Source organism: Mesoplodon bidens (assembly GCF_964165515.1).
Source record: "Mesoplodon bidens genome assembly, chromosome: 17".
In the NCBI taxonomy this organism is placed as follows: domain Eukaryota; kingdom Metazoa; phylum Chordata; class Mammalia; order Artiodactyla; family Ziphiidae; genus Mesoplodon; species Mesoplodon bidens.
The window spans coordinates 32790234-32800428 of record NC_138174.1 but is presented as its reverse complement, the minus strand read 5'-3'; the positions used below and the strand labels follow the sequence as shown (position 1 = coordinate 32800428).

The following is a 10195-nucleotide window of genomic DNA, read 5'->3' as shown; positions in this document are numbered from 1 at the left end:
ATTTCTAAGAACTTTACATATGCTACCTCATTTAAGCCTGACAACACTGCTTGTTAGGTATTATTATCATCCCCTTTTGCATATGGAAAGGCAACAGAAAGAAATTTTAACATCACCTCCAACATCACATAGCTAGTAAATAACAGGAATAAAATTTGCATCTGCGTCTAACGGTCACCAATACATAGGAACTACTTGCAGTTCTCCTGAACTTTCTGTTCTCCTCGACTTTCCCCTAAAAATAAGGTGCTTTTTGACGACAGAGACTGGCACAGAAAGTTTGGTACAGTAAACAAATATAAAAACAAATAAACATAAAACAAACAACCCCCCCCGAAAAAAAAATGTAGTGTGAAGACTTACTTGAAACTAAGGCCCATTTTCTCAACCTCTGTGCTAATCTCCTGAGTTCTTAGAGTTGTTTCTTGTACCTAAATCACTACTGCATGTTTACCCACACCACCTCCATGGAGTCAGAAGATGGGTAGCTTAAGGAAATAGTTCAAAGGGAGAGACTGCTTTTAAAGGGGAAAGAAAGCACGCTTATGTGTGGGAAAACCGCTTTGGCCTTGTAGCTCAACCTTGGCTATACGCAATAAACTCTTCGGAATGGTTTCAGCTGGAGGCCCTTCATTACATGCCCTTGAAGTTTTTTCAACTCTTTGATCTTCACTCCTCTTGGCCTTGCTCCTGCCTGGAACGTCTTTTATCTGAAAGTCCTGCCACTCTTTTCTGTTCAGAGAAAATCTAGGCATCCTTCCAAATCCCCTCCTTCAGATTTAATGTCAATTCCTCTCCCTTTTGTTCTCAATGAACTTTAAAAACAACTGCTATAACATTTACATTATTTTGTTATTTGTGTAAGGATTTGTGAAGCACATTAGACTGTGAGCTCCTTAAGGGCGTGGCCCAGCGCTGATTTTTGGTGGCCGTCTCTGCCACCCTGAGCGGGCTCGCAGCATTCCGGCACTCAGCAGGCGTTTTGACAATCTGTCGAGAAAGCATCCTTATGGAGCGCCGTGGGCGCTGTGGTTCTCTCCCGCTTAGCACCCCTTCAAGTACGGGTCCCAGAACTACTTTTCCCAGTGGCCATCGCACCGAGACCTCCCCAGACTTGCAGAGAAGGTTAGCAAATGATTTCACATCCCAGCGCTGCTCAAATGGTGGTGTAGGGCGGGTCTCGCCAGACTCCCAGGTTAGCAGGAACCCGTTCTCCAAATTCCAAATACACCCAAACAAGAAACTTTCCCGTAAATTCTCCATGCTTCCCCAAACCCAATCCCACCCAGTTCCCTTAAGGTGGGCTGCCTGGACCAACAGAAGATAGAGCAGCGAAAAGAACGGGCTGAACAGCCAATCACGTTTCTTTTTGACCGGAAGGGGCGGATCCCGGGAGCGTCACTGACCGCGCAGCGCGGGATTGGCGGGTCCCGGGCGGTCAGCGGCGGCGGGAATTTTCGGATGTGTTCGCTGCGGCCGGGAGGCAGCGGTTGGGCTGAACGCAACTGGCGGCGTGGGCGGCGGAACCGGGAAGGCGAGTGCGCCGCAGACCCCTGAGCTCCCGCGTGTGGCTTGTAGAGTTGCCGCCTTCTTTCCTCTCCTACTCCCCCGGAGCTGCGGGGAAGCATGGATCGGTACCGGCCACGGCTGCACCCCGCGGCGCAGGGCTCGGCCGCCGGGGTCCCTTATCCTTCCTCCGCCTCGTCCCGCAGCTGCCGGGACAGCAAGATGCCGCGCAGGAAGGGCCCCCAACACCCTCCGCCGCCCGCAGGCCCCGAGGAGCCTGGAGAGAAACGCCCTAAGTTTGTAAGTTAGGCCTGAAGCTGGGGTGGGGCAGCTCCCGCAGGGCCGGTAGGCTCCGGCTCGGTCCCGGGTCCTTCAATGTCATTCAGCTCTGACCTGACTGACAGCGTGGGTGGGCCCACAGGGCCTAACTGGGGGCTACATTTTGTTCTAGATTGTCAGAGCTGCCAATCTCTTCACAGATTTATGACGGCAGGGTCCAATTCTATTTGGATCCTTTGACAAATACCCTGATCAGTGTGTTGCCCCAAATTTTTTAAGGCTGACGTGAGAAGCAGTTCAAATGTCTGAGTATTGTCGTCACTATGGACTTTGCTGCATTTTTTTAAGTTAAACTTTTCCTTTCCCCTCCAGCATCTGAGAGTATGAGATATATCAAAGTGAACTTTTAGGTGATAGTATTTCTTTTTCTGCTTAATATTTAAATCCCAAGAATAATTTTTAAAAGTAGATTATGATTTTCCAAGTTGAAACAGCTCGTTTAAAAATTGGCGGGTGATGTGGTCACTGCTAAAGAATGTTTTGTTTAGTTTGGAAAGAAGTCTAAGTATTTGAAACCTGCTGTTCTGGTTGCTTCTCTTACTCACTTCAACAGTCAAAGGAAGTGTCATGATTAGCGCCTTGTAAATCTTTCTGTTGGCATCAACTAGTGAAAGAATAGTCAGTGAAGATTGTTTTGTTGTGTGTGTGTAAATAAATCAGAAATTAATCACAGAGAGTGGGTACATTTGGGGTGAGACTAATGGAATTGAAAATTTAATACTAACCCCTCCATTTTACTTAGGAATATGGAAAAACATTTTAGTCATAGGTGAAATTTTACAGCACAGCGTGTGCCTTCTGTGAACAAATGAAAGTTGTTAGGAATGTAAGTCAGGATACACAAATTAAGGGAATAAAGTCTTCTTTATTTATAGTCTTTATAAGAGGAGTGAGTAGCTACATATAGCAATTAAAAATGATAGATGAATAAAACTGAGAGCAGAGCTAAGAGATGTATCAGAATACTGAAAATGAGGGACAACATGGATTAATTACACACAATTAAGTATCAACATAGCCATAGGAATGGTGAAATTTCACGGGAGGATCAACTATGTTGTTGATTGTTATCTTGACAGAGCTGAGGAATAAATAAGATAGGGTTAGATTGGCAATGAAAGATTCTATCCCATATGAGAAGAATCCACTGGGCAATGACTTTTCTTCCTTTTACAGTTTACTCTCTGGGTTAATGTTGTCATTCCATTTTGTCTCCGACTTCTGTGCTCCAGAATACATGAAGTGTAATTTTCTGTGACTTATTCCAGCATGGAGGTCATGAAAACAGAACCTAAGATAATATTTAAGTTTAGTTTCCTTGAGAAAAGTATCAGGTGATGTGAGTTCTAGGGTCTGTGCTGTTTTTCATTTCTTAGGTATGTTGTAAAGATGAAAAAATGTCCGAAGACAACACTTTTAAGCCTTAAATTTAATAAACACATCTAAAGTACTGTGTGTGTTTTTAGATAGGGGTCTGATTTGAATCAAAACTTTAAATTAATTTAGAAGTAATTTGGATTCTTTGTAATCTCGCAAACTAATTTAGATTCTTGCTTACATGGTAATTTCTTGGTCTTTTACATTTCACTAATTTTGTTATCAGCTATGTCTAATCTATTTAACTTGTGAATATGTGCATTATCAATTATTTTTTATTTCTGTAAGTTCCATTTGCTTCTTTTTCAAATCTGCCTGGTTACTGTATTCCTGATATTCCTTGTTTCTTATTCTTTTATTTCTTTAGACAATTCCTACTTTACTCTTCTTATTCTTTATTTGGCAGTTCTGGTGTGTGCATCTTTGAACTGTCTGACATTGACTTGCACCCATGGTAGCTTGGTCTCTCCCTCTGCGCTTGTTAAACTTTGTATTTCAATAATTGAAAATTCAGTAATTTCATTGTTTTGTCTTAACCTGTCTTCTAGGAGGCCTAACCGGGGAGGCTTTTCTCTGGAGATGATCTGAGTCTGTTTCCACCAGGAGCCTGGGGGTGCCACCTCCCTATTGAACTGGACTCTTAGAGGGTCCGGGGTTCCAGGCTCAGCTCTAACTCTGTCCTGGCCTAGGCTCAGTATCCCAATCTCAAGGTTACCTTCTGAGCAGCCCTTCCCAGTCTGCCCACACTTCTCACTGTTCTCAGTCCCACTCCAGTAACACTTGTTAATGGGTTGGAGGGTGATCTTTGGAGACCACCTCTTCCTCACGAGATCTCTGCAATGCCTCAAAAAATGATTGTTCAGTTGTTCAGTCTGCTGTACTGCCAGACATCAAGTTGCTTCTTGGCTTTCTCTTGATTTGGGATGAAGTGATGCTAGCTAGCCTGAATCTCTTCAGGTCACCTAGTCATCAGGTCATGTAGTTGCCTGGGGCAGCTGCTTTTGACTGGAACAAGTAATGAGGGTTGGTGATGGGACAGGAGTAGGGATAATGTAGGTGCTTGGTGTTTGCAACCACAAAACTACAAACTGGTAGTGGAACTCAGGGCTAACCTGGCCACTGGCTCCTGTCTTAGTGTAAGAAGGCAGGAGCTCTGGTCCCCACTGAAATCCTGTTTTACTTTGAACCTGGATAAAGCAGACAAACAAATCCTTGCTTTCCACTGCATGTTTGGTTGTGGGCCTCAAGTTACTTCTGAATTGTGTATAAACATCTCTAGCATAGAACTTCTCCCCATAGATGTGTGTAAATAGTAGAAGTCTGTCTATTATAAATGTAGGATAGTTTGGCTGCGTAATGAATCAACTTCTTTTGGGCTGCTTGCGAACTAACCAACTTGGTTTCAGCAGAGAATATGGCAAGCAGTGTGCGTGTATTAATGTACTGGGATAGTTACTGGGAGATGGCTTGCAACCAGTGGAGGCTGGAAGGACAATGCAAGAACCTGGGTGAAGACTGTGAAGGTGAATAGAATTCAGTAGGATCATTAAACTTGTACCTGCCCTAGGTCACAGCATCAGTACTTGGACCCGAGTCCTATTTCCCTTCTAGAACAAAACAAAACAGTTTCTTACTCGTCGTGGAAAGCCTGTCAGTGATTCTGGGCATTGCATTCTTACCTCCCACTATTAGAAACACACAGTACGCACAGTGGTGGCCACCAGATCCAGAGTGAGAGCAGGACGTGTGGCTTCTGGAGAAGTTTCCGTCTTTAGGATGTGTGCCAGCCCTTTGAAAGGGGGCCAGTAAATTCCATGATCCAGGCTGGAAAAGTAGCTCTTCTTTGTCAATTAGGAATATCCTTTAAGTTCTCACAGACTTTAGTGTAAATCTGGCATCTATCTAATCATGGTTTCCATTGTATAGATTGTTATTGTCCAGTTATGTCATTACAGTACCATCAGTTTTGGTTGTGAGAGGTTTTTCACCATGTCCATTAATATCTGTATGTCTACTGTGTTTGGTCATTGTTAGCAATCACAGTTAACCTTAGTGAGCCGAGCACTATTCTAGGTGCTTCATGACTTTCAAGTGCTTTAATCCTTATAACAACCCTATGAGGTAGATAGTATTAATTAGCCTTGTTTTCTAGAAGGGGAAACTGAGGTACAGAGGTTAAGTTGCCTTTGGTTGCACAGCTGCCAGTGGGCGAGACTGGGATTTGAACCTAGGCAAGCTGGCTTCAGAGTACACATCCTTAGTCACTATCCTGTATTACTCTCCCATGCTAGTGGGAGTTTTACTTTTACTGCGTTACTGCTTCTTTTTTCATTCAGGAACCATTAACAATAGTTAGTAGTGCCTTTAATGAATATAGAATTAGTGATTTCCTGATTATAGGCAGATTGTGAGGTGGAAAGAGGTATTAGGTTGGAGAACTTTTGCTTATTGTACTGGGAACTTGAGAGTTGACATCGGAGTGGGCTTGGTGAGAATAGTGCCTGCTCGCCTTATTTCCTTGGGCTTATTTGGAGGCAGGTGTGGTAGGCTGAATAATGATCCCCCAAAGTTATTCACGTTTTAACATTCCCGTTAATTCCTGGAACCTGTGAATGTTACCTTATGACAAAAAAAAAGGACATTGCAGGCATGATTAAGTTAAGTTTTTAAAAATGGGGATATTTTCCTGGATTATCAGGGTGGACCCTAAATGCAAACACACTTCCTTATGAGAAGGGGGCAGAGGAAGATTTGACTACAGAAAGGGAGAAGGTGAGGTGACTACAAGGCAGAGAGTGGGGATGCAGCCACATGCTGAAGAATGCTGGCAGCCATCAGAAACTGGAAGCGGCAAGGAACCCTTCTCCCATATCGGGAGATCGGCCCTGCTGACACCTTGATTTGAGCCCAGTTGAACACATTTCTGCTGTTTTAAGCCATCAGGTTTGTGGTAATTTGTTACGGCAGCCACAGGAAACTAACAGCAGTTATGAGGATGACCACATTGAAAGTTTTGGTTTCACAGTTTGTAAATGTATGTTTTAGGAGAACCATCAGATTCATTTAAATCTCTTCCTGTGGTATCGTTTATTTTGGAAGATTTGTGATTTGAGCGAATATTAGATAACCACAGTTTGGTTTCCTGGAATAATGACTAGAACCTTCATTCATCTTGCTGTGCTGTATCATTATCATAAAGCAACTATGATAATGATACAGGTGATTTCTGTGTGCTCTTTTTGAATTTATTTCTTCATTGAGTCCTCAGCTAAAGTGATGCTCTCAGTTGTCCTAGAGTTACACTGTCAAGAATTGGAGATGGTGTTCTTAGTTGAAGGCTTTAGGCACCTGAGTTTTATTCATGTCAAAATTCCACCTAACCTAGCAGGCACTGAAACCTTCATAAGGTAAAAATCACTTTATTCAGTCCAGTCTTCTGAGTATAGTCGTCCTTCGGTATCCACGGGAGGTTGACTCCAGGACCCTCCTTGGATACTAAAATCCATGGATGCTCAAGTCCCCTACATAAAATGGCATAGTGTTTGCATATAACCTATGCACATTCTCCAGTAAATCATTTCTAGATTACTTATAATACCTAATACAATGTAAATGCTATGTGTATAGTTGTAAATACAATGTAAATGCTATGTAAATAGTTGCTAGTGTGTGGCAAATTCAAGTTTTGCTTTTTGGAACTGTCTGGAACTTTTTTTCCCCCAATATTTTTGATCTGTGTTTGGTTGACTAGTCAGATTCAGAACCTGCGGATACAGAGCGTTGAATGTAAATTGCCCTGAATCATCCCAGACTTTCTTTTCTTCTATCCTTCTAATAGGAAAAATAAGTTTACTTTTGTTTGTTAACAGATGATTTATCAAGAGAACAAAATATATCAAGTGGCTTTTGGGGAGTGTATTTAGCTGCTGATAATAGATAATATATGGTATTTATTACTTCTGGATCACTCTGGATCTTTTCTTTGTGAGTAAAAAGGGGTGGGAGCAGGGATAATTGTCTTAGATTTAGAGCAAGGCTTAATTGCTTTTTTCAAAGACTTGGGTCTTTAATTATGAAGAAGCAAACTGACATACATTTATTGCACTGTGAAACCTTGCATCTCATCTAGTCTGTCTTGTAACAATTGCTTCTGAACAGATGTTACCTGAAATACCTTTGCGCAGTTGGTAGAATGCTAAAATTTGTCATGCTTTTATTATTGTTGTCTTAAATTAACTCTACTTTATGGCGTAACTTTATTGCTGTGTCCTAGAATCTTTATATATTTATTGCCTTATAGATTGGATTTAAAATTGGCTTTTTACATAGAATGTAAATTAACCTGTGTATAACTTGTTTATGCTTGCAGAATAATACAAGAAAAAACTGCTATGTATTACACTAACGTAATTGTCTTTAACTCAGCACATAGTATCCTCCAAACTAGGAATGAAATGAATGCTACAGAATATGCTTACTATCACACTCTGCTTGTTTATCCCAGAAACTAATTTGACTTTTAGATCTATAAAATATAGATTAAGCATAACCTTTTACTTCATGAGATATTAAGGATCAAAGCATGAGCTTTCTTTGAACAGGATCTACAAAGGTAACTTTCTCTCAATAGCAGCAGGGTGGCATTGAAATACCTTACCATTGGGAGTAATTTTCTCAAATAGCAAATCACATAATCATTATTAACTTAAGGGAGAATTTAAGAGTTTCAGTAAGTTAAGTTTTGGTGCTGGAGTATTCAAGTTTCTATCTAATTAATGAAAAGTACTCGGAAATGCTTTGCCATAGATTTTATTCTTCAGAAGACCCACTGCCAACCTTTCTCACAGTTTTTTGTAGAAGAGGCATTATGAATAATGTTTATGAGCAGTGACTTGTACCATTTTTAGGTCTTCGATTTCAGCTATGTCACATATTAGCTGTGTGAACTCGGGTGAGTTATTTAGCCTCTCTCTGTGCCTGTTTCCTCATGTGTAAAATGGGGTTGTTGGGAAGATTAAAAGTTAATGTGATGGGCCGAGAACAGGACCTGTAAGAGCACTGTAACCTCTAAATATTTACCATATATAGGTTTGTTGTTGTCATCATTAGTAGTAGTAGTAGTACAATTTTGGTCTAGATTTTAGGGCATTGGGGATGTTACATTGGATATTTGAATAAATTTCTTATACTGGGAAATCTTAATTGGAGCAGACTTTTTCCTCATGTTGAGGCGGAGGCATTCTGTTCCCAGGTCTTATCCTGGCAGCTCAGGTGACATGTGCATTGATGCAGATTTCTGATTCTTTTTTTTTTTTTTTTTTAATTTTTGCTATACGCGGGCCTCGTGGCCTCTCCCGTTGCGGAGCACAGGCTCTGAACGCGCAGGCTCAGCGGCCATGGCTCACGGGCCCAGTCGCTCCGCGGCATGTGGGATCTAACCGGACCGGAGCACGAACCCGTATCCCCTGCATCGGCAGGCGGACTCTCAACCACTGCATCACCAGGGAAGCCCCAGACTTCTGATTCTTATGGCTGAAAGGTCAGAGCAAGTTTCTGAAGCTTTCTGAGGGGTATGTTCTTATTTATAAAACAAGTTTTATGCAACTATGAAACTTAGGTACCAACGAAACTTACAAAAAGAAACTTGCAAAGGAAATGACCTGAAACTTAGGAAAAAAAATTCTTGTGATACTCCATTGTGGATTGAATGATAGTAAAAATAATGTTACTTATATATGTATAGATATAAAACCAAGTATAACTCTTTATGCTTATGGCTCTTTTACAACACAGATTTACATATAAAATCCAAAATAAAACTATAAAACCCATAAAATTTAAATTAACAACATTAATGTGACTGATAATTATTTTTGTTGAAATTAAGTCATCACTGTTGGATTTAATAGTGGAAAGTATGTGTGTGGTTTGCTGTTTACCTTTTTGTCAACTTGACTCTTGGATAGAAATGGAATTCCAGAGATGAGGAGGCTAAGCACAGACTGATGGATCCAGAGATCTGGCTCCACACTGTTGGTGGAGGCCTGTTATCTAACATCCCTGTTTTTTTCACAAGGTCTGGACTTGAGGTTCTGGGTGAAGTAATGAACTCTTATGATAAAAAGAAAAGAGCCATATGTAAATTTTTTTTTTTTTTTTAGTAAATTATATGAAACTTGAAAAAGAGCAGAAAGAATTGGAGCCAAGACCACCAGCCTCTATATTCATTTTTCTCTTGAAATTTACCTTTCCATAGCTTTGAGTATATCGTTCCTTGAATAGTGTCATTTTGGAATTATTAGAGCTCTTCGAAACTGAATTCTTCTTAAGTGCAGGAGCTTGTGAACCGTACGTGGCATGATGTCCATGTTGTTGGTCCTGCTGATACCATATTGGTAGAGCACACAGATGCAGGCATGGTCACCAAAAGTGCCTGATGGAATGTGGTTCTAGAGGGGTCATTCAGATTGTACAGAACGTGCTTGCTTTATTTCTTTTATTTCTAATGTTTAATATAATCTTGGAAAAATACGAAGTTTCAAAAGTCTGATAGAATTGGAGAGTCTGTGGAAGGGCCCTGCAGACCTCAGTTTGAGGAACCTGGAGATGACTTAAGACAAGACGTTAGGAGAGTCCTTGAACAGGCAAAGGTTTTGCACCTTTGTTTAGCGAAAAGTGATTAGTAAGTGTTTATCAGTCGTGAAGGATGCATACAATGTGCTTTAAAACAGTTTACCTCTAAGTGCTTTTCTAAGGGTCAACATTTCCCTTGCAATCTTTAAACAATATACTTTATTATACAAAAGAGGTATAGAACACCATGTAACTGCTCACCAGTAAGCTTCAGAAATGAAACATCATAAATTCTATTGAAATGTTCATTTCTTCCCTTTCTATTTATATCTCCTTATAATATTTACTCTTCATTTCTTTGAAGTAAGGGCTTACAGGATTTAAATTTTTAAAAAATTTT

At 40.8% G+C, this 10195-nt stretch overlaps 1 protein-coding gene across 1 annotated transcript in view; it reads left to right on the top strand.

Moving 5' to 3' along the window:
- Positions 1-1430: 1430 nt before the first annotated feature.
- The window catches only part of DIAPH3 (diaphanous related formin 3), a 538397-nt gene continuing 529632 nt past the window's right edge, over positions 1431-10195 (top strand). The window contains exon 1 of the mRNA XM_081214488.1: positions 1431-1806. Coding sequence (XP_081070614.1) covers positions 1627-1806 — 180 coding nt within the window. The 5' untranslated portion in view covers positions 1431-1626. The remainder of the gene's footprint in view (positions 1807-10195) is intronic.